Here is a 24836-nt window from a genome sequence, read left to right as displayed (position 1 = left end):
TGGAGAAATGCGAGAGGAACAGACGCTTCTACGAGGCTCCCAACTTGACTGAGACATCCTCAGTTACTTTCGGATGGATTTTATCTTATCAAGCACGAAAATCGGATCGGGTTGGTTCGTTTCTTAAGAACAAAAGAACAATTCAATTTTGTAAACACATTTTTGTCAATCTTCCATCCTCCGAAAACAATAGAATGCCAAAACTGTTCCGAGCCCATTACAAAACACATCTTAGTAAAACTCTTGGAAATGCTGGGTTCTACGGTAGTTCCACCCCTCCCCACAACAATTAAAAAAAAAATTGAACCAATTAAACCATATGGTGCATCATCATTTGGTTGATTTCTCAAAATTTGTATCTGCAATGGGCACATCTGATGTAACCATTTACAAGAACACAGTGAGAAATGATAGTAACAGAATAGTTGGACCTTTATTAAATTTGAGAAACACTCTAAAAAAAATAACAGCAGTCAGAATTTTCATCTACAATGATACCAAGTTTTCTTTCATAACATAAATAGATCAGAAGAAAATCCTCTAAACGAGCCTTCAACTGATAAATAACTCAAAAGACCATTAAATAAACCAAAAACATCCAAATTGCTTTATAACCTTGTATGTCCACAGACATCACATCTGAGCTGCCAACTTGTAAAATGCTAAAATGTATTACCAGAGTTAACCCTGCAAAAAGCTAGCATACTTAGCCCCAAGGAAAAGCCTCTGGATACAGAAAAGGGCATTCTTGGTTACTTCAGCATTCTCATGATTCATTAACTTCATAACACGCTCCTTAGCCTTGAGATCAGTAACTATGACCCGTCCAGCTGGATGATACTGAATAAACTGTGCGAGATCATAACATGCAACTGCTAGCGACTTGGGATCACTAGAAGTATCCAAGATTGTGATAAGGACCCGTAAAATCTGCAGAGCACCAAGACAACCGAAGTAAGAAACAAGTAAATCAAGTGGTCCAATACAGCAAGAATTACCAATCAACATGGCTGTGCACGACAAAGAACACATTGGGAATCAGGAATCCCTCTACCCATAAAAACAAAAAGGTAAAAAAATAAATAAATACATTTAAGACTTAAAAGACATGTGGCATGCTGCAAATTTGTCCTTGGGTCACTGAAAGAACAGCCCCAAACCTAAGCAAATCAGATTCCTCAAGAATTGTAATTAAAGGTGAGTAAGAAAGTCTATTCAAATGTTTTACCCTGCCAACTGAAACCTCATAGGTAAAACTAACATCTTTTTAATATCAAAGTCTTGATAAAGAATACTTTTATTAGTCTTGCAAGAGAATACTCCAAAATTTTAAGAAAAAATAAAAAGAAGAGAGAGTTAACAATGAATCAAATAAAATTAAGTTGCACAAAGAGTTAAAATACTTTTGAGGAACTACTCTATTTTTTAACATGATCAGTTAACCTATATGGAAACTTAAAAATTTGAAGGAGAAAACTATTTGAAAACAAAAAAATTTCAGGAAATTTAGGGAGGTTTATCTTCTGTTAGAATATAGTGTAAAGAGCAAAAATGGGGAAGGATATATATATCTTGGGATTAGTGCCATTAGGTCTGTGTTTGCTTTTCAGTTTTATCTTTAGGACTCTAAACCTACCATATTTAGTCTATATTGAAGGTATTAAGGAGGTTCTCTCACAATGTGAAGCCTCCATTGTGCTCATTAAGCCCCTGTCTCTTTCTTCCTCTTCTTTTCTCTGTTCGCTTCGTTCTTTCTTATTTACATCTTCATATGTTAGATAAAAGAGGCAGTAATAGGAATGGCTCTTATCATTGTTCAAAATTTTGACCAAATATTTTGATTTTGACTAGGGGTGAGCCTCAGTGCATGGTTGGTGGACCACAATTTTAATTTTGACTGGAGTCAGAACAAAATGGAGTAAGTTTTCCTACACCCATGTATACCATCAAGGGTCATAAATGTATTGTCACCCCTGCTCCCCATGCGAATAGTACAAAGCTGACCCCGCATGTTCCCAGACCCCCTCCCCCTATTAACACCATTTAAACCCCACAGGGTCAACTCCCTTGACCACGGATGTTGAAAGACTTGGTCCAAAATTTACCAACGTATGTCAACTTGAGCATGAGTAGAAACCCCACTGTAATGTAAAAGCTTTAACCCTAGGTTTTCTTGATTGCTTCAGGGACTTGTCCTTGGGTTAACACCCATGTAAAAGGAAACTGCTACGGTAAAATCAGATTTTTGCTTCTAGTTTCATACTGGTAATCTGTACGTGTTACTGATATCTGATTGCTATTTTGGCACATAGTTACTGGTTTAGACCTTCAATCTATAATTACCAACATCTGAAAGCTTTAACCCTAGGTTTTCTTGATTGAAAGGGATGCCCCATGTAAAAGAAAAATGTTCAGGCAATATCAGATCAGATTTTGTTGACCTGTTTTATATTAATAATCTCCTCATGTTACTGATATCTGACTGCTATGTTGGTTCTTAGCTACTGGTTTAAATCTTTAAAAAACTCTGATTTCCTTGTCATATGGGAATCTAAATGCAAAATTTTCTCAATAAGATATTCTTGGAACTCCAGATCTAACCATCTGATCTCAATCAGATTTTGAGGAGTTACTCCTGAACTTTGACCAGCTTTATGCACAGATCAGCATCTTTGTTTGAATGCTATTTTCTCCTGAATTCTTGTTCTTTTCCATATCATTCACAATGAAGTTGAAGCTTGCCAATGGATATGTTAAGCTCTTAAGTTATTTTAGGCTGTACCTTATGATTTATTTCACTCTTCAACAGTTCAACCTGCATTGATTTCCTTTGGGAGATCACAAGGATGCTTATTTCAGCTCTTTGGAACATCAAATTCCTAAATGTTTCATCCTTCCATCATAAAGAATTCATGGTGGTCAAGCCATAATATCCATGATCTAACTTTTAAGTCAACCTTTGCTGACCATCAGTTCCAACTTGAGAGTTACTATACATGCTGAAAATTTTACTGATCCTAATTTTCTCTTAAAAGGGTATCAAATCATCCACCAACAGAGAACAGAGTTGGGAGGCGCCAGTTAATTGGAACCATAGCTGTCACAGCATCTAGATGACCCAAGGTGGTAATGAATGGCAATGACAACTCAGCTTTAGGGCCCTTTCTAAATGGGGTTGACTAGACGGATCCCTTCAAAACAAAGTGATGTCCTCATAAAAGGAAAGGAACGAAAGAGGAATCACAGATAAACAGAAGCAATGAGATAACAGAAGTAATGAGAAATTGAAAATGGGAGTAAGAGGAAAGAGGAGCCGAGCAAATTGGGAAAATATCCTGATGCAGCACAACCAGAAGTTACTGTTCACGCTACAGTAGTATGAACAGTAACCTAGATGATAATTTCATATTTGGTGGGCCCCAAGTCCAGCTTGCATGGAAAAAGATTCAAATTTGGTGGGCCCAAACTCCAGCTTGCAAGGAGATAAAATAGGAACTATTTTTTGTGGGAGTTCTAGAGATAATTTAGAATTTTGTTATTTATTATTGGGATAATCATGTAATCAAAGTTTTTATTTGGGTAGGATGTCTAGGATAAGTTTTAGTTAGTTTTAACTTTTAAATTCCTAAGAGTCCTTGTAGGATCAGTCTTTTGTTAGTTTTAAATTACCAAGAGTCCTATTATAGTTGTTTTCGTATCAAGTATGTTTGTTTTTTTATTTAAACACTTGTAATCAACTTATTGAGGATGGAATGAAGATATATGAATTGAAGCTTTAGTTTTGTGCGTTTGCAACAGCCCCCCCCCCCCTTCTTCTCCTCTTCTCTTCTTCTTCTTCTTCTTCTTATGAGTTTTCTTCTCCCTCTTCCCCTTCTTCAAGACTAATTCTTCTAAGATTTCCATTCTTCCTCCTATCTTCTTTATATCCTTCTTTCTATTCTATTCTGTCCCCCATTATATCCACAATATGATCTTGGCCCATTCAATAGGCTCTATCTGAGGTCATACTGTTGGAAGTGTTAGCTGTTTTATGTATTAGGGGTGCTTTTGCCACATGTTTACCAGAAGTTAGGTTAAGTTGTTCTTTTTATCTTTTACCTCCATAGGGGAGGCCATGTGTTATTTTTCTAAGATTTCTCAATTGAATCAAATAGGTGAAAAGAGGCACTCGGATGATTTTACCTTCTCCAAAAACCTATGTTTGTCCAGTCTCTCCTTTGTCTTCTTCCTCAGTGTCCTTAGTTGTAATCATCATTCTTGATTCCTAACTCATACTTGGTACAAGACCCAGAAATACACATGTTGTGGACATTTCAATTTCGATTTTAGCTTAGGATTCTATTTTGGTTACTTTCTATTTTAGTTACTTTCTAATTTTCTTTTTTAGGAATGAAGATCCTAGATTCAGAAATTAAGGTATTTTCAAGCAAGCAAGGTGTGGGGGAATTGTTGACTGGGGCTCTTTTCGAGCTTGCCTATGTACCTTCCTATATTGTTTGGTTGATAAGTAATCTCCCTAGGATTTGTTTTTTTTTTTTTTTTTTGGTTGGGGGGTTGATTTGGAAGATTATATACAATATGTAATTTTCTTTTTTGCTATAACTTAGTTTAGGAAAGTTTTCCTTACAAAGATTTAATTTTACATTATAAATAAAGTAGCAAGGGAGAGCCAACACACACATGCAAGCTCTCTCCCTTCTTCACTTCTTCAGTCCTCTTCTATTCTTTTTCTTCTTTCTACATATTTTTCAGTCCCTAAGCTTATTACAGGTACTGAAATTCTAACATGGTATCAGAGCAGGTTTAATCAGTCTAGGGACTGCTTCTTCTCTCTCGCCAGCTCAGTTTTTCTCTTTATTTTTTTACTGGGGTTGCAGCCGCCTATATGTGTCTTATCCATGTCACTAGCATCCTTTTTTGACAACTTATGAAGAGATCTGTACCTATCTAATGCTACCATAGTAAGACCCAAAGGACGAAATTTTTTCACTACCATAATTTTCTCCAGTTTGGGATCTGCAGAGACTACAAATAAATCAATGCAACTCAACTCCTATTTCCTGAGATCTGTCAGCCCCATCATGATCCTCTGGAATGTTTGTTTTATGGCACATATAAATCTGTTTAGTCTATAAAATATACAACCTGCTGCCCTTATGTTGGTGAAGACCTTTCCTTTTTTGTTTTTTCCTGCAATTCCTGTGAACCACTGCTGAGGTATTTACGTATCTACTACTGGTCCTATCACTGCTATTGCCATTATTGCTATGGCATTTTGCATATATTTGAGAGCACCAATGCTAGGTTTATTATGTCCTTTCCTATTTATCAGAATCATCTGCAGTTCCCTATCTTCTGATAAATATAAATCTATTGCTGATTGAACTATTTTCTGCTGCTGCTTCCCTCAATGATGTGCAGCATTTTTCATTTTTTTGGGGTTCCGAAAAATATTGTACTAGCTACTGCATTAGCTGCTGCCCCTATTAAAATATGTTGCAAGTTGAGTTACCTTATTGCTGCAGTTGAGTGCCCTGTTTCCATTTCTGCTGCTCATTCAGTTTTTCTTCACTGGCTACCAAGACAGTGTTCCGAAAAATACTGTACTAGCTACTGCATTGGTCTGCTGCCCCTATTGAAATCTGTTGCAAGTTGAGTTACCTTACTGCTGCAATTGATTTGCCTGTTTCCATTGCTGCCGCTTGTTCAGTTTTTCTTTATTGGCTACCAAGAAACTTTTAAGGGAGATACTTTACTGCTGCCCTGTCAAGATTCTGGGTGAAACATAAGCTGGTTTGCTGGTGCACCTAATTGACGTTCTGCTACTACTGCTGAGTGCTGACTTACATTATTGGGTTCTAAGGATATCCTAATGGCTACCGATGCTACCATTTTCCAATTACTAATTGAGTGTCGCACTTGTTGACTTGTCACTACTGTTCTACACTTTTTGGGTAATGACTGAAAGTTCTGCTGCCCAGTTTCATCAAGTAACATGGTTCATTCAATTACCCAAACAATATCATCCCTACAAACTTTGAAATATTGGTAATTGACTATTATTAATTGTCTAGTCTAATACTACACGTGAGGGGGAGATTGAAGGTTTATCCTTTATCTACTCAAGAATTCAAGATTTTTATCTTAAGATGGTATTCCACAACAACAATTACCCTACTGACTTACTATTGAATGTCTATTCTCTATCTGCTCAAGAATTTAAGATTTTTATATTTAAATGGAATTCTACAACAACAACAACAATTACCTACCTACTTGGTTCTCAATAACTTGTACTGTCTTTTATCTACTTGCTTGATCCATACTAACTCATACTACCTTTTACCTACCTACTTGGTCCGCAGTAACTCATACTACCTTTTACCTACCTACTTGGTCCGCAGTAACTCGTACTACCTTTTACCTACCTACTTGGTCCGCAGTAACTTGTACTACCTTTTACTTATATACTTGGTTTGCAGTAACCCATACTATCTTTAACTACTTACTTCGTCTTAACCCATATTGTTTTTTACCTACCAACTTGTGTGGAGATTACTCTCTACTACTAGCATCATTTGGATAATGCCCTTGATGTTACTATTGTGATTATACTTATGTTATGGATATGGTTCATCTTCACCACTTCCCTATGATTCTCGTTGTTTGATGGTTCATTTGACATGAAGATTGTTTACTTAAAGTTTTTACTGAATATCTCATGTGTGAAGATCTTTCAGTGTCTATCGACGTTTGTTATTGCTACAAATGCTCAAGTGTAATGAAGTTTCTTGATGTATTCTTGGTATTCCAAGATAGAGCCTTTGATATGTATACTCTAGCTTGCGGAGGAGTGTTAATATTTTACTTTCTATTTTAGTTTAGATTTCTACTTTGGTTACTTTTAATTTTTCTTGTTGTTTGGTTGACAAGTAATCTCCCTAGTATATTGGAATCCGACACCAAACTACCTTGATCAAATACAAGGTTTCTTCAAAGAGAAGAAGAGCTAACTAAGCAACTTTGATTTCAAAATGATGAGTGTGTGTTTCACCCTCTTACATAAGTCCCTTTTATAGCCATTCTAAAGAGTATAAACATTAACTACACCATCCAACCACTAGCTAACACCTACCTATTAATGTCTCAACTACTACCTAACTCTTGACAAAGGAAAACCCCCTTTTGACAAGAGTTCCTTATTTTCAATTTATAGCCTCTTGAACTAACTTCGATGAAAATCTCAAGGACTAGACTTGGGCTTAGGTCTAGCCCATAAAGATCAAAAGATGTGGGCTGATCTTAACCCACCAAAGTAGTCCTAGCCCATAAAAATCACAGGCTGATTTAGGTAATAGCTTTAGGCCTTTGATGGGCCAAGCCCATTAGGCTTTTTCTTTCTCATAAATATCTTCAATTCTCCATCAACTCTCCCCAGCTTGAAGACAATAGTCTCCACTGAATGGAATCAATGGATGAATGACATGTAACACTCATACAGATTGGGATCGAGTTTCTTAAAATCCTCAGCATGAATCCATGTACTATCGTGTTGTGGACGATTCTTCCATTTGATGAGGAAAGCATGGTCTTAAGTGCCACGACGAGTGGTTTAGTAAGAGTCATCCAAAACCTCCTCAATGACATCATCGATTGGTGGCTTGAGTTAGGGCAATTTCAACATTTGTTCGATGTCTCTATCATCAGAGTGATGCCCTACATAAAGATACAAGTCAACCACATTGAAGATGTTGCTTACGTTCATCTGTTCTAGTAACTCAAGCACGTAGGCATTTGATCCACGTTTCAACATCTTGCATGGACCATTCTTCTTTGGGTGGAGATTGTAGTTGACTCTATGTTGGAACCTTTTTGACTTGACACGAACCATCACTATGTCTCTTGGTTGAAACTCTACATATCATTGACGACGATTGGCTATAACCTTGTAGACATCATTACTGAGAGCTATTCTTTGGTGAACATCAACATGTACATCTTTGATATGGCGCAGAAACTTATTAGCCTCAATACTTATCCGTGCTTGTGGTGGTAGTGGGATGAGGTCTATAGGCTGTTGGGGTTAAATTTCAAGTAGAATCTCAAATGGAGTACAACCTGTCATACAATTAATAGAGTTCTTGTAAGCAAACTCAACTATATCAAATATGGATGGCCGTCTCTTCGCATAATCACGAACCAAGCACCTCAAGGTAATTTCCCAAGCTTCGATTCACCAGCTCTATCTATCCGTTAGTTTGTGGATGGAATGCGGTTGAAAATTGTAACTTTGTGTTAGTTTTCAGCCACAATGTCTTCCAAAAGTAGCTCATGAACTTGACATCACGATCTAAGACAATTCTACTTGGTAACCCATGTAACGTACAACCTCCTTGAAGAATATCTTTGCAATGTGAGATGCATCAAAGGTCTTACTACATGGTATAAAGTGTGTCATCTTTGAGAATCGGTCAACTACTACCACAATGGAGTCATATCGCTCTTTTGTTGAGGGTTGCCCAAATACGAAATCCATACTAATGTCAATCCAAGGTGCATGAGGAATTGGTAATGGTGAGTACAACCTATATTTTGTTTGGTTACCTAGGCTAGCTAACAGACTCGGCATCTCTTGATTACATGGTCAACATCTTTTGCATATGAGGCCAATAATACTGATCAGTAACTTGTACTATAGTCTTATCCCTGCCGAAATGACCTCTCAAACCTTAGCCATGCAACTCCCGTATGATGTGATGTCATAGAGAAGAATTCGGAATGCATACTAAGTTCCCTAAAACAAATACCCATCATGAAGTGGGTACTTATGATGCTGCTCGCTTTTTTGTAACTCTTTATATGGCACGCTGAAATCTTCGTCAGATGCATGCTCATCACGTATCTGATCAATGCTAACTACATGTGCTGAGAATGTGTTAAGAAAGTACATTTCGGCTCAATGCATCAGCCACAATATTTTCCTTTCTAGTGTTATACTTTATTGCAAACACAAACTCCTATAGATAAAAAACCCATTTGGCATCTCTGTTGCTAATCGACTTTTGTGAATGGAGATGCTTGAGAGCCTTATGATCGGTGTATAGAATGAATTATTTGCCGATGAGATAGTGTCTTAAATGGCATAACATTATTTGCCGATGAGATAGTGTCTTAAATGGCATAACATTATTTGCCGATGAGATAGTGTCTTAAATGGCATAACACTTAGATGACAACATAAAGCTCCAAATCATATGTCGAATAGCGTCGCTTGGATCATCAAGTTTCTCACTATAGAAAGTGATAGGGCACCCACCTTACATCAATACACCTCCTAGACCAACATGTGCAGCATCAGTTGCTACCTTAAATATACAATCAAAATCTGGTAGATGAAGTATTGGAGCCTCTGTCATCTTTTGCTTGATAAGATGAAAGGCTTTGGTTGCCCCTGATGTCCATTTAAACTATCCCTTGCCTTGCTTCAAGCATTTGGTAATAGGTGTCATGATTGCACTAAAGTTCCAAATGAATCTCCTGTAAAATGATGCAAGTCCATGAAAACTACGCGCGATTGTCTTTGGCGTAGGCCAATCAATTATGCTCTTTATCATCTCTGGATCAGCTTCAACCCCCTGAGACAATAAAATCAATGAACATGACTTTTGGCAGCATAAATGAGCATTTCTTGAGATTGATATATAGCTTCTTAATGTGAAGCACTCTCAAGACTTGATGTAGGTGATCAATGAGATCATCCGGATGCTTGCTATAGATCAATATATCCTCAAAGTATACGAACAAAAATCGACCAATAAAAGGACAAAGTACCTATGTCATAAACCTCATAAATGTGATAGGTGCATTTGTCAAACCAAAAGGTATGACTTTCCATTCAAATAGTCTATCCTTGGTCTTGAAGGTAATCTTCCATTCGTCTCCATGCCGAATACGAATCTAATGATAACTGCTTCTGAGGTCCAATTTAGAGTAGATCTTAGCCCTTGATAGCATGTCTAACATATCATCAAGTTGTGGTATAGGAAACCTATACTTGACTGTAATCTTGTTGATTGCCCTGTTGTCCACACACATACGCTATGAGCCATCCCTCTTTGGAGTGAGTAATGCTAGTACAACACATGGACTTAAGCTCTCTTGAACAAATCCTTTATGTAGTAACTCATCCACTTGTTGCTTAAGTTCATCGTGCTTTATAGGGTTGAGGCGATAAGCTGGTAGGTTTGGTTACACAAAACTAGGTATCATATCAATGGCATGCTGAATATTGCGCATGCGGGGTAGCTCATCAAGCAACTCATCAAGAACCACATCAGAAAAATCAAAAAGTAACTCTTTAATGGGTGGAGGGAATGTCACCTCAGGTTGAGGGGTAACTTCCCTTGTAACAAGAGCCAACACCAGCCATGTATTATGGCTAATGTCTGTGAACTCCTTGTAAGGAGCAGCCAATACTTCTTTTGTGGAATTGACAACACCTTTTGTGCTTTAGTGGTGCCCTTTAGTTGGTTCTCAAGGACCCATGTTGATGCACTTCAACTGGGACATTGACTGGATGGAGCACAGTGTGAAGTCCTTCAAACTTGAATATGCACTAGTTTTTCTTTCCCCCGGCCATAACATCATTATCGTACATCCATGGCTGACCAAATAAAACATCAATAAGGGTAAATAGGGATTACATCACACCATACCTCTTCCTTATACCTATGGAGTTTTAGACTTTTAGTGGTACAGAACAACGCTGATTTACTTCCAAATTATTCTCATTTAGCAAGAACACCCGATATGGTTGAGGACGCTGCTCCACCTTCAAGTTGGCCTCCTTCACAAACGTGGCTAATGTAACATTGACGCTTCCTGTGTCAACTATCACCAAAGTGGTAATATCTCCAAACTTCATACGGCTATAGAAGATACAGTTGTGCCACCAATCCTCTCCTTTGGTTTCAACCACCAAGATGCGGCTTACTATATGAATGCCATAAACATCACCACCGTTGGCATCATTCTCATTATATGCAGCTCCGTTATAGTCACCATCGTCGAGCGGGTATGGTAATAGATCAGGATCTTCTTCCTCTACTGCCTTTTCAACTTCAGCAACAATATTAATCTTTTGACGTTGTGGGCAATATTTAGCATAATGTCCAACCTCTTGACAATGAAAACGTTGTGCTTGCCTACCACTAGTCATAAAATCCTTGCCCTTATCTTGTCATGTAGGAAATGTGGGTTGAGTAGGGGTTGCTGTAGCAGGTTTTTATGCGGAAAAATTTTGCCTAACCTCCCCGGCTTGGTATCCAAACCGTTTGTTGCTGGATGCCAATAACTCTTCCGCACATAGGGCTTTTTCAAAACAGTCCCACATATTCTCTACATCCATAACGCCAATGGCTCAATTGATTTTAGGCCGTAAATCCAATCTGAAACATGACAAGATTTGGATCTCCTTGTCTCGAATTTCTGTACAAGAAGAAAGAGAGTCAATTTGTCCCATATATTTTGCAAACTGACAAGTTCCCTTGACGAAGAGAATTTAAGTTGTCTTGTAGTTGCAATTAAAAAGTAGATAACAAGTACTTTTCTCTCGGTTCTTCCTTCATTTCCTCCCACGTAGTAGGAGCTCTACCACAATCCTCTAACTCATATTTACAAGTTCACTATTCACATGCAGCTCCGACTAGTTTGGTACGTGCTAGCTTCATCTTTCGTGCCTCCAATAGATTATACCAATTAAAGTAGTCATCCAAGGTAGCTAACTGATCATAAAACACTTGAGGATCATGCTTACTAGAGTATTCCTTGAGTTCAAGCTTAACCTTTTGAGAGTCACCAACATGCCTATTGAATGTAGGTTGCTCTCTAGTGAAATAACTCCATAGGTGCTCTTTGAAGGTTGGTTGCACAACTGGAATCCTTTGGGGCCCTCTTCCTATATTCCTCTAGGTATAAAAATTAGCTACAGAGTCAATTGGTTGGGATTCTTCACCAAGTGGAGGATGTGGGGCATGAATAAAGGCAACAACTCTAGCCTCCTTTGAGAGAGCCTCTCTTCCACTTGCTTTTGATTCACAGTGATCTAGTCGCTCAATTATTGAAACATCTCCATCATCGCTGCCATAGGGTCAATTGGACCGGATGGTCCATAATTTTCACTCTCTGTCATAGCTCAAATACCAAATAATATAGTATTGTATTTAATTGATCAAAACCATAGCCAAATAAGATGTTTCACAGGGAATAAATTTCAAATTTGATAAACTTAAGATGAAACAGAATTCAAATGTGAAAGAGGGCCGAAAACTAGAGTGGTATTACGAGGATAATAGCATAACAATAGGGACTGAATAGTTCCTCAAAGCAGGGGCATAATACTATGAACTCTATTGGAAATCAGGATGAAGTGTAGATCATTATAGTAGACTTATCAGTGATGAAGAAGTTGAAGGGACAATATGAGGGAATTGAGAAAACGATAAGAACAACAAAGTAACACCCAAGCTTCACACCGCAACATGGATTGATTGGATCAGACACCAATCTACTTTGATCAAACACAAGGTTCCTTCAAAGAGAAGAAGAGCTAACAAAGCAACTTTGATTTCAACATGATGAGTGTATGTTCAACCCTCTTACATTACTCCCTTTATATAGCCATTCTAAAGAGCCATAAACATTAAATACACCATCCAACCACTAGCTAACACCTACTATTAATGTTTCAACTACTACCTAACTCTTGAAAAAGGAAAATCCCTTTTGACAAGAGTTCTTATTTTCAAACTATAGCCTCTTTTATTGACTTTGATGAAAATCTTAAGGACTAGACTTGGGCTTAGGTTTAGTCCGTAAAGATAAAAATATATGGGCTGATCTTAATCCACCAAAGTAATCCTAGCCCATGAAAGACATGGGCTGATTTGGATCATAGCTTTAGGCCTTTGATGGGCCATACCCATTAGGCTTTTCCTTTCTTGTAAATGTCTTCAATTCAGCATCACTCAGAGGCTACATCTCCAGCAATTATGTGCACCACATAATACATATGAGTATCTAAATTGATGCAAATTTCAAACACAAGATGGAAATTTATCCTTGACCCCGACCCCAGCCCCAACCCCAAGAAGATCAAAGAAGAAATAGGAATGGGAAATTGACAGTACCTGGAAATCATTCTCTTCAAACTTTGTTATGTTCTCACGCCAAAAGTTTGGATCCTTGTGCATGGGTGACCAGTCTAGATGCCCAAGAAGAACTTCTTGCTTGTACTTGTCAAAAGAACTCAATTTCCTAATGTTATCTTTAAGCCCCTCCTCCAGTTGATTCAAAGCCTCCAACAGGTCCTGAAAAGAATTCCAAAGGCAATAATGTAAGACAAAGCACAATATTAAGGAGACAAAATCTTGGCATTCAAATGTCAAGATTGCAGTCCTTCCATTAAATTTTTGCTTTTTCTTTCCCCATCCACAAATAAAATATATCCAAGTAGGGAATCAATGTAAAAATTTTAGCCGACAAATGAATATACCAATTACTTGGTCTGTCTCAGGGGCTATGTGTACACTCCCATCTAACAATGTACTTGGTAAATTCCATAGTTTTCTTTGGTTGTTTGAGCTATTTATATCAACACCAAAAAGTCCTTCCAAATAATAACTAACCACCATCGCAATAGGAGATATACAATCAAGAGAGAGCCCTTGAACACAGTTCTAATCGTGTTATCTTAATGCATCAATTTAAGTCAAAACAAGAACAATACCCCAACATTTAATCATTTGAAACGATAATTAGTATCAGAATCAGCCAGATTTTCAAATGGAAAAACTTGAAATACCAATGCTCAAAATTAAGTCAATAAATTCTCAATTTCTTTCAGGAAAAGCTTGCTTCAACTAAGTACAACTTCACAACAATTAATCCAGAATTATGCCCATCAATCAACACTCATTTGTAAAACCAACCAATGGTGGCCTTTCTAAAGATGGATAGCTAGTTAGACACTGGATGTTGCAAACAGCAAATCTGGTTGACTTGGCTTGATCAAGTCTAGATTCAAAGTCCTTTTGCATCATTTGGGTCATGGGTAAGTATTTTTAGGTTTAATACAGAAGGGGCTAGTTCTATTAAACACGTGTTCCTTGCACTCGTCACCACCATCCAATGCTGGTGACTGAATTTGTTTGTATACAATTCCCCTGATCAACTAAGCAAAGAAAGATTGGTCACAACTTCTCTTCTTTCATCCACCAAAATCTCGTTCTAAAACAAATGAATGAAAGAAAAATGAAGGAAAAACTTTACAAAGTTCACAACTACTCACCTCATCACTCCATGCTTGCGCTTTCAGATTTTGTACAATTTGTGGTAATCCTAGGTCAACCATTTGAGCCCCGAATGTTCCTTTTGAATGCAAGTTTTTTAGGGTTAAGACAACAACCCTCACAACCTACAAAAAGTTGACCAAATAAAGCTAACATATTAGTAAAGAAACTTTTGAGAACATTCTCACAAGAGGAAAATTTTGAAAACAGAAAGATGGGACTTGGGGCTAGGTGGAAATTAATGAAGCTTGCTTTCAACTGGGAAAGGAAATTTGGTAATAACTGTGCTCAACATGCACAGAAAAGGAATTAAGAATGAAGAGAGAGAAGAAAAATAAAAAAATAATAATAATCAAATAACACATAAATGTAGCTGAACAGCTGTGTAAATAAATCCTACCATTGAATTTATCGAATTAAATCTGAACCGTTTATGATGGACGATCCAGATTTAATAGTAGGATTTCTAGGAGCGTTCAGCCAAGCAATTTACATGGCTATTCATGCTCCACCTTCCCATAAAATAATAATAATAGTAGTAGTAGTAGTAAATAAATAACTATCACTTCTCCAACAACCTGCACGTGAGAGTAGTTACTGATATAAAGAGGATCTGTCACAAACGAAAAAGAATCTCAACATATAACCAAAGACCATAGCTTACCTTTTCTTTGGTCGAACCTTTAACAACCTCTAATAGACGTGGCAGGGCCCTAGAAGTTGCCAAGTATTCCACAGCAGGTTCATAGTAGGACAGCAGCCATACACAAAGGCATGTTTCATAAAGGAGCTGCCAAGAAATGTCAATCAGAAGGCGAAAAAGTATGTAAATTAAAAACAAATAAATAATCGTAAGGGGGATAGTGATCCAGCTGGGCCCCCAAAAAAGAGCTTTCCCATCTTTTCTACCACGGATAAATTTTCAGACAAATTTGACATTTCAATATGTCAAAATAACCTAAGAAATAAAAATAAAAATAAAAAGAGCTAAATTTGCATAAAGACTTGATTCCACTGATTAAAATAAGAGGAAAAGCCTCATGTATGTTGGACCAAATGGTTGAGATCTGCATGGATTTCAGCTAGAGTCAGTCAACCCATGAGAAATTTGGTCCTCACCTTGAGCTAAAATCAGGCTATGCTTTACATTGGGCTCTATTCAAGTTACCCAATTGCTCAACCCAGCCCTGATCAAGTTGTAGTGTTGAACTACCAAGGAGGGACACCTGGTGGTGTGTCACAGAATTTTCCAACCATCCAATGATTAAAGTAACCACATGATCAGTCCAGACATGGAAATGATCATGACAACTGGATAGGGATCTGGATTAAGTAGAAGTAACAATAAACATTTTCAGTTTCCAGACTCATGCATACAAGGGTATCAGTTATTGAACACACTGATACGAGGGTTGACTACTACCAGTTACACCAAAGCTTGCATTTGGGTTGGAAATGTTTCAGCCCAACCTTTTGAATCTGACTCTAATCTATGCCAGGTTTGGGAATTTTCACTTGACCCATGTCTGATCGTAGAATTTTTTGATCAAGTGGACTATGGTTCATCCAACACCTGTCCATAATTTTGCATCAAGATTAATAGTGTAACTGAATTTTCTCAACAGAATTGGACAAATGATGACCTACAGAAAACGCTGCTTTATCAACCTTGATATAGGTAATCTCTGAGCAAACATTCCTCATGAATTTCAAAACTCTGGTCTCCAAACATCTTTGAAAATCTTTTCATTCCAACCTACATAAGAAAACCAACTCTCTCTACACCAAGGATCAAGATTTCAATTTCAAAACTGGTTTCAACCATCCAGAAACTGAGATATGGCTGATGGGCTGAATCATGTTGAAACCAAGAAATTTGGGTTAAACTCAATACATGATGGGTTGGTCAAAATTGAAAAAACTTGATGAAACTAGCCAAAATTGTTGAAATTCAGTTGGTTGAAATTGATTAAAATTGGTCATAACTCATAACTATGCATTTATTGGTCAAAACTACAGATATTTTTAAGCTACTGGTCGAAACTGCCGAATTCCAAGATATTGTTGAAACTTGCCTAAACCTGGGACTTTTAAAACAAGCCATGGTTTCATCTCAGTTTCTTAGAAAACTAATTTTAACTAAAATTTTGGGCCCATCTCATTTGAAACTTGAGCCACACTCTAGAATTTAATCTCGACTTTATTTACTTCAAAAATTGAACAAACTATCCTTATTCATCTAAATGATTTATAAGAAAGGGAAAATTAACATTAGACTACCTGGATAGATTGCTGAGTTGATGCTGGAGAAATCAATGGAACAAGGAGCTTAACCCCATCAGCTTGAACAAATGAAGATCTGACCAATGGTTCCTTCAGTAAAGTTGCCAGGCAGCTGATAGCAGTTGGAACACCATGAGTAGGATGGGAAGGCTTCTTCAGCTGCAGATTAGACATATTATCAACCACAAAGTGAAAGAGATATACTGCCAGACCAACATACCTAATTAAGAAAGTTATCATGGTAAACACCACCACTAGGAAATTCAATTAGAGATGGACCACTCGTAACTCATAAGAAATATCCTTGCTCTTATAGCAACCTAGAAAGGTGCCAAAAGCTTATGGAATAGTTTTCCACCATTTTGTTGGCACTAACAGTTACTGAATTGGTACTTTGGGGGGGGGGGGGGGGATCAGGAGTCATGCTTCCTCCCGACCTGGGCCCACCAATCCCTCTCCCTGGGCCCTAATTTCGATGATTGAGGGCGTCAAAGACTTCAGCCAGGATACTTGATCCCCTTCTCCTCCACTTTGGGGTCACAGGAGAAGTAGCCAATCAACTAAAGGGTGCTGCCACCTTAATGAAGACTTCATTGTTGGGCCCATAACTTCAAGAAAAAGAAGAAGAAAAATAGGAACCCTTGAGCTTGCCTGGGCTCTTTAGTCTTGGCTTTTAGTGCCTTGTTCCTTTTTTTGTTTTTCTTTTGCTATGGGCCTGGTTGGCCTTGGTAGGGTCTGCCCTTTGCTCTCTAGATGTTCTCTTCCCTCCCCCCCCCCCCCAAAAAAAAAAAAAATCTTTCTTTCTTTTTGGTTGATGAATTCTTCATTCATCCAAAAAATATATATTACAACCTAAGTGAAGAGCAAGAATTTTTCACCTGGTTTATTGATTTACAGCTGATTGAGTTCAATTGAGTTTCTAAATGCAAGTTGACTAGTTCAATCCGATAGTTCAGTTTGAAGTGGAGAGCAAGAGTTTTCACCTAATTTCTGTATGCAAGTTGACTAGCTTTTCACCTTGTTTATTGGTGTACAGAATTTTTTATTTTTTTATTTTTTAACATTGCTTTTTGTCATCATATTTGAGGGAAGAGAGTGATTGTGGGAGATATATTTTGGAAATTCCAGATAATTTAAACATGATATAAATATTTAAATGTCATCACGATATTTTTCGTGAGACTTTACAAATAACTCTGATTCCAGAAGAAGTCAACCTTCTGAAGAAAAATCTGAATATTCTATATTCTAAAACGTAATTGGAAACCATATCATGCAATAGAGGCACACATGGTCTGATGTGTGTAATACACTAAAAAAGAAACAGCAGTGATTGATACCGTTGTTGCATCTATATTTTTTGATCAAAAACCAGTTTTTCTCTTGATGTCCCAACACAGAAATCCAATGTGCAGGCCCCCATGCAGCTAAACCAATTTACAAAGAAATTCTAAATATTTGTCAATATTGTTTGTGTTCAAGATTAGGAGGAAGTTCAAGTTTACATTAATTACAGTCACCGCTTTGGACATATTCAAACAAATTCCTGGAAGTCCTACAGCACAGCAAAGAACCATAGCATGGGTCATCACAAATGCATTCTGGACCATTTAAATATTTATATGATTTTAAAACTGAATATCCAACCAAACTGTGTAACAGGTTATAGCTTTCTTTATTAACATGGTTGACAGGTGTTTTATCTTTTCATTACAATCCCAAAACAGAGAATGTGAAGGCCTTAGAGGTGACAAACTGAAGCAACAAAGAGCAGAAATTGGCTTCACAGAAGGACATTTGAAGATTTTATGCCAACTAAAAGTTTAGGGCAGCTGAACAGAAGCAGCACACAGTGGAGAGAAACAAACTAACCTGTGCACATAGCCATTCCACCAATCTATTAAGAACATCATCAGTAGAACTAAGCTTGCTCTTTGAATTTGAGGCTCCATTTTCATACAGACCATTTTGAGCTTTTGGTCTAGCACTATTCCACGAAAATAAAACATCAATATCAAAGGAAGAATTATATGAAGGCATCAATTTTTCTCTTAATAAGGAGAAAATTTTTATATTTAACACTACAGAAATTAGAGTTTGAAGTACCTTACAATCAATGTCAATATCTTACAGCTCTTCTCTTGCATAAACCAGTTATCCCTCCAAAGCAATCTGAAAAGAAAAAAAGGGTGCGGCGTAGAAAGGAAAGTGGCTTGTGTTAGAAATTTTCAATCGAGAAGTTCATAGCAAAGTCCACATGAACAGTATAATTGACAATATCCATGCATATGGCTCAAGTGAACAGCAATATTATTGTTTATGATGTATTTTGTTCTATGCCCTTAATAGGATTAGAAAAGGGCAAACCTGGGGCAGAAGGCTTCCGCACAAGCAAAGTCCCCATGCAGCCTTACCCCAACAATTTTTGTCGAGAGGCTGTTTCGATACCTTGACCTCAGGCTACACCCGTAGTCCACTGACCATTGTGCCAAGGCCTGCCCCTTTCGTGCCCTTAATAGACTTGTCGCTTAATGTTATATTGAATGAAGTGGGAGTCTCAACACGAGTTGTACTCACAAAGTTGTAGCTGTCTCTATTCTCTTTTTCTTCCTCCCTATTTATCTTCTTTTTGCTTTTTATTATTTGAATGGCATCAAAGTTTGATCCTTGAACATCTGATCGAAATCTGTATCACCACCTACAGACTACAGAGTAGAAACACCAAACTTGTACTCTTTTTGTTGTTACTAGCACAGTAAGTCCAGCCTACACTTTAGGCGGTCATTTCACACCTGTTTTCCTGATTTTTTTCCTTTTTATTCCAGGCTGATGAAAGATTGGTTAATTAATTTAAATAGATGATCATCAATCAAGGTTTGGATTGAATTATTATAAAAAAAAAAAAAAAAAAAAAAAAAAAACCATGAACCCAGAAATATTTGTTGTTTTCCTGGTGTTTCCTCACATTTTCAATAAAACCTTCTCGTAGAAGCATTTTAACAATGTTTTCAGTGATATTAGTGGATGCCCCATTTGAAGTAAGGTAACAAGATTCGATGTTGCACCATCTTCAACTCTTCTCGGGATCCGGAGTTTTTTTGAGAAAAGGTCCCATCCTTCAGTATCATGATGGCTGATGAAAAAGTCAATACTTGTATGGAGGAACTTCATTAAATACTTAACTTAGGAAAGGTTCATAGGTATCTTCATTTGCAAGAGATTGGTCATGGAATAGTCTAGCCCGCTTCGGGTTTGCTGCCAAGAGAAACCAAGAATATGTCAATTAACCAAAATGCAAGATAATATATGGCTGCAGAAGAACTTTCTTAGTTACCTGTAAGCATTTCATCAATAAAAGCTAGAACATATTCCACTGTTTCTGGCTTGTTTACTGTGTGCAATATGTTGACAAATTCTCGAACATAAGCTGGACCTTCCTGTGACAATGCCCTCTCTTAAATATCAGAAAGAGACCAAGACACTTATAGTGAACAGTGAAGCTGCTAAAGTTGCATTATTAGTCACAAATGAAGCTAGGATTATCCACCAATATTTTTGCAGATGATCTAGCTAGAGAAAATGCAGATATGGAATACCATCTTTATACTGGACTGTATCCATATGTAGCCTATGTTATCCATCCGCAATGTTGGTACTCTTGCAAAAGCACAGTTCTAGTTTGCTCCCTTTCAGGCAGTCAGAGTATCATGCTAGTACTATGCTTCATGTACTGAGATTGGTCGAGCAACTTGGCCAAACTAAGAAAGACCAGTCTCCAACAAATATCAACTAACTAACTCTGCAAGCAACAGTTTCCTTCAAACTCTGCCGATTCCTGTTGGGATTGGCCAATTAAACTTGACAACGGATCAAGATCAACACATATGCTTATAGACTTCCTGTTTAACAAATGGATTTCACCAGTAAAGCCTCTGAGCACTATACCCTTTCCCTCAGACTGAATCCACCTCCATCTTCCACCCCCACCCCCCAACAACAACAAAAAAAAAAAAAACCCTCCGCCCCTAACCAAGAAAAAAAAATATACATGAAGGCAAAATGGTTGTGCCCATCAAATAAATACATCACAGAGAAGCCAGCAGGAGAAAGAAGATGGAGGGTGCTGAATGATAATTGAAAGCTCGTTATCATCCGTCCCCATCAGTCCCCATCAGTCTGCTGGTCATTCCCATCTAAGTGAAAAAACAAAAGGGAGAAAGAAAAAGAGTGGAAGGTACAGCATGAAAACCAGTGACCAGCTGAAGAGAAGTTAAAACACAATTATTAAGGGACAAATAACAAGCTAGCATAAGTTGCTTACGTCATCAAGTAATGTTGCTCGGTAGCTTTCAGATCTTTTATCATAACGCCTTAAAAGCTGAAGGCATGTTCCTGTGATCAGCTTAGTCGTCATATAGGTCTCCCATGGAATGTCCCTCTTGAGAACCTTCAACAATGGAACAAAATGTCAATTAAGTTGATGCAACCAGCAAGAAAGAAAAATGCCTGGTCTTGTTTTATTTAGGTTGGGCCTGTTTATAAATAAGGTTTTACTAGTAATGGGCCAAAATATAAGCTCTAGATATATTTGGTCCTTGAGAGGAGGCATAAATTTTCTTCTGTATCTGGAGTTATTTAAAGTGTTCTGAAATGCTTAGCAAATAGAGTTATCTTTGAAAATTTTAATTTCTAAGATGAATTACAAATTGAGTCAAAATGCCATGGTTTAGGAGTTCCTATCTTCAAAAGTTTTGTTTTCCTAACAAGAAAGTCAAGTTACAAGTAATAAAGTAGCTAGGAAAATTTACATTTAAGAACTTTCATTTTTTTCATAAAAAAGTATTATGTATACCTGTCATTGACTCATTATAAATTTGTTGACAGTGATGGGATAAATTTGTGTTTTCTATCTAAGCTATGCTTATGGTGGCACGTGAAGATCGCGTTGTCTCTCTTCTTTTGCCCTTTTACTGTTTTCTTTTCTCTGTTAGGTTTCTTCCCTTGTCTTCTTTTGTACCTGAATTTCACTAAAGGATATTCAGTCCCATTACAGTATGGCATCTTGATTCTTTTCCTTTTAATTTATTATTGAACCCTAATCTGTCCTAGCACTTTCTTATGGTTCAACCCAGAAATGTGAAAACCTAGGCTGTCCTAAGCCTACACAAAAGTAAAGGTGGTTCCACAGTGACAACTGACAACCTTCAAAAATAACTACATTTGAAACCACCCGACAGTTTAACATATTTAAACCGGGGCTAACATTCAAAGTACCACCATACCAGGTCAGATTTTAATTCTTGAAAGCTATGATAAATCCAAAGCAATGACACTGCAAGATTAACTGGATCTAAATAAAGCAGAAGAATGACATTCTTTATTTTCCCTTTTTATAAGCAGGGAAGGATAAGTAAATAACTTCTCAAAGAGAAAGATTAATTAATGTCCAGAAGTTATGAAAAATCATGGCACGTATAGGACTTCGAAAGTGTATGGTTCGAAGGTGCGATGGGTTGTAAGGCATCTAGCTCAGAATGCCAAGCCAACTAATATAATTTTCAACAGATTTCCTACAAGTTCCCTACTACTCTAATAGAGCACTAAGCACATCAGGGACCCAATTATTAAGAAGCTCTATTCGTAGGCCCAATCTTGAAAACTGGAGATTGCACTAGCTTGCTATGAACTGAAACTAAAAGAAATTGGGGAAATACAATACTGGATAAACAATGAAGCATAACGGCAGATCTAGTCCCCGTTACACATCCAACTAACCCACCACTCTTTCTGTCTACAAGGGCAAGAGGAGTCTCTTCTCCAAAAACGGCTCAAACTCAAACACCAACATAAGGCACTTCACCGTGATTATTGCTTAAGCAGAAGGGAAATAATAATAAGTTCAGAATTCAAATTCTGAAACAGGAACACAATTAATCATACGTGCCGAATTCTGCACATTGAAGCACAGAATACACGAAATAGCACCCAAATTTATTTAGTACGGGAAATCGGAGAAGAAAAAAAGCGATCACCGACCTGTTCCGTTGTTAACTCTGCTTGATCCATGGAGATCGGCTCCCCGAAGAGAACAGCAGATTTATCTTTGAATCTGGAAATACAATCAAACCATATAGCGATTCAAAGGCAATTGATTAGAAGAATTAAAGAATGACACGAAATTAAGCACAAAATTATTGAAATTCAGGAATCTATGATTTCAGTAACACTTCAACAAACATACAGAAGAAATTGAAGTTACCAGAGAGAGAGAGTCAGAAGAGAGATGGTATCTTGTCGCCAGTGTTTGATAACGGGGTGTGACAGAGAAGCAAATGGAACCAGAGATTCATAATATGGTCGTGATGGTCCCTCGTCCTTAAACCCGGTCCAAAATTGAACCGGTTGGAATCTTTCGTAATTGGTTCCCCTACTGGCCGGAGTAACCGAGTGCCACCTTGAAATCTTTTTGAACAAATAAAAATTTTACCTCGTAAGAAAATTTTTCTGTGGTAGATCTTTTCAGGTAAAATTTTAAGGCAGAAAATATAAAGCTGCAAGGAAATAAAATTTTTTATCTTGGAATATGTTTACCGTATTCTTTGAATTTATTCGTTGAGGATATAATTACAAAATTCAGATAAAAGAGTAGTACTATTAAAAGTGATTTGCTTTGTTAGTTTAAAAAATCAACTTAAAAAAAAAAAAAACCAATGAAAAATGTCAAAATAGGATTTGGATTTAAAATTGTAATACTAGTCATTAAGTTGAATGATATTTTAATAGTCATTTGAATGTTATGTGAGAGCGAGACTTATAGAGGCTCTCAAGTGTAGGATTGAGAATCCACTGGTTGAATCAAATAATTTTAAGCTAATAGCGTGTATTACAAAAGTCAGATGTACCACTCATGTGGAAATTGAATTGGAAGCAGAAGGCATTACACACCTAGCCATGGGAGTTGATACAATGTTCCTTCCATTACTTTTTTGAGGACACCAAAAGCATAGTAATCCGATGTGTGTGGTTGGAATTGCTTTAGTGAATGGCATGAAAATCATTCATATGGAAAGTTTGTGGAAATAAATGTATGGAATACTTATGGACTTTTGGATGTTTCATCTTCCATGGGCGTAAAGAAGGAAACGATCGTTCTAATTCTTACCTCTTTCCAGGAAAATAAGGGGGGGGAACTCTTGATTTCCCAAGAAACTTCTCATTTCTAGCTTGGTTATTAATGTCTAAAGCTTTTCATTTCCATAACTTAATCCATTAAGTTGGGGAAGAGAAGATGGCTCCTCAATCTGTCAGGCTAACGTGAATGATGAGAAAACTTAAAAAAAGAGGCTAAGGTGATTTAAGAGTCTCTTAAACGATTTGTGAGTTTTGTCAATGGTTTGAGTTTGGTTTCGAGTTTGTTATCGTGTTTTGAATCGGCGGTGATAGAAGGAAGGCAAAAGGGAACTTGGGAAGGTAAAGTGAAGTTTACAGTTTACTATGGACATTAATTACATTGACTTTGAAGTTTGAACTTCTAGTCCGAAATCTTACACCACACATGGCCCCTTTTCCACCCCTTGGTTGAGGAAACCCCTCTCCCCCCTCTTCCCCCAAGTGGAGGCATATCAACATCAATGTTGAATTGGAAGCTACAAAAGATGTAGCTTGATTAGCAAGTAGATTACACTTTTTTAGAATTCAAATAGTTTCGGTTCCCCCCCCCCTACCCCCCCCCCCCGAGAGGGCTAGCAGGAGTGGATTGGGTGAGTTGAACGTAATGCATTTGAGTCTATTAAGTTTAACTATGTAAATAGAGTCAGATGACTAATGAGTCACAATGGCAAACCTCGATTTCTGGATCCTCTATAAATTTTGTTTAGAGAGCTACGAAATCGTTCGAACCAAAAAAAAAAAAAAAATCAGCTTTGAGTAGATTAATTTCCCCAAAAAAAAACATGAATAAAAAACATTATCAAAAATTTAGTTTTTGGGCCACCATCTACTACATTTCGTCTGGGTGTAATCTTTACCGGTGGACCACTTTTGGTTTTCACTTGTATTTGTTGGGGTTCCTCCCCATTTCGAGGATGTTTCTCTAATTAGTTATTTATTCACCAAGAAAATAAATTTATAATTAATGTATTGGGCTTGTTAAAGATACCTCTAAAAAAAAAAAAAAGTTTTTACGTGTGGGTCCCCTTAGTGGCC

General features: G+C 37.3%; 1 protein-coding gene across 1 annotated transcript; it reads right to left on the bottom strand.

The window, feature by feature from the left end:
* Positions 1–414: 414 nt before the first annotated feature.
* On the bottom strand, positions 415–22965 carry LOC149004791 (vacuolar ATP synthase subunit H family protein). The gene is made up of 12 exons (XM_089135617.1): positions 22891–22965; positions 22668–22740; positions 20953–21078; positions 19966–20068; positions 19816–19886; positions 18738–18805; positions 18504–18618; positions 16629–16790; positions 15013–15138; positions 14348–14473; positions 13188–13367; positions 415–930 (listed from the first exon to the last, which is right to left on the bottom strand). Exons 2-12 carry the CDS (start codon positions 22695–22697, stop codon positions 682–684), a joined length of 1356 nt encoding a protein of 451 aa, XP_088991743.1. The 5' UTR covers positions 22698–22740; positions 22891–22965; the 3' UTR covers positions 415–681.
* Positions 22966–24836: the final 1871 nt, after the last annotated feature.

The sequence above is a fragment of the Hakea prostrata genome, chromosome 9, assembly GCF_041222555.1.
Source record: "Hakea prostrata isolate BN-2017 chromosome 9, UWA_Hpros_2, whole genome shotgun sequence".
Taxonomy (NCBI): Eukaryota; Viridiplantae; Streptophyta; class Magnoliopsida; order Proteales; family Proteaceae; genus Hakea; species Hakea prostrata.
The sequence above is the reverse complement of the archived record's forward strand: the minus strand, read 5'-3'. Positions and strand labels throughout refer to the sequence as shown.

Coding starts and splice junctions, on each gene's coding strand:
- LOC149004791 (XM_089135617.1), bottom strand. CDS start 22,697: ATGGATCAAGCAGAGTTAACAACGGAACAG. Junction 19,887..19,965: donor TATTGATGAAATGCTTACAG/GTAACTAAGAAA, acceptor TTCTCTTGGCAG/CAAACCCGAAGCGGGCTAGA. Junction 18,619..18,737: donor ATATTGACATTGATTGTAAG/GTACTTCAAACT, acceptor TTCGTGGAATAG/TGCTAGACCAAAAGCTCAAA.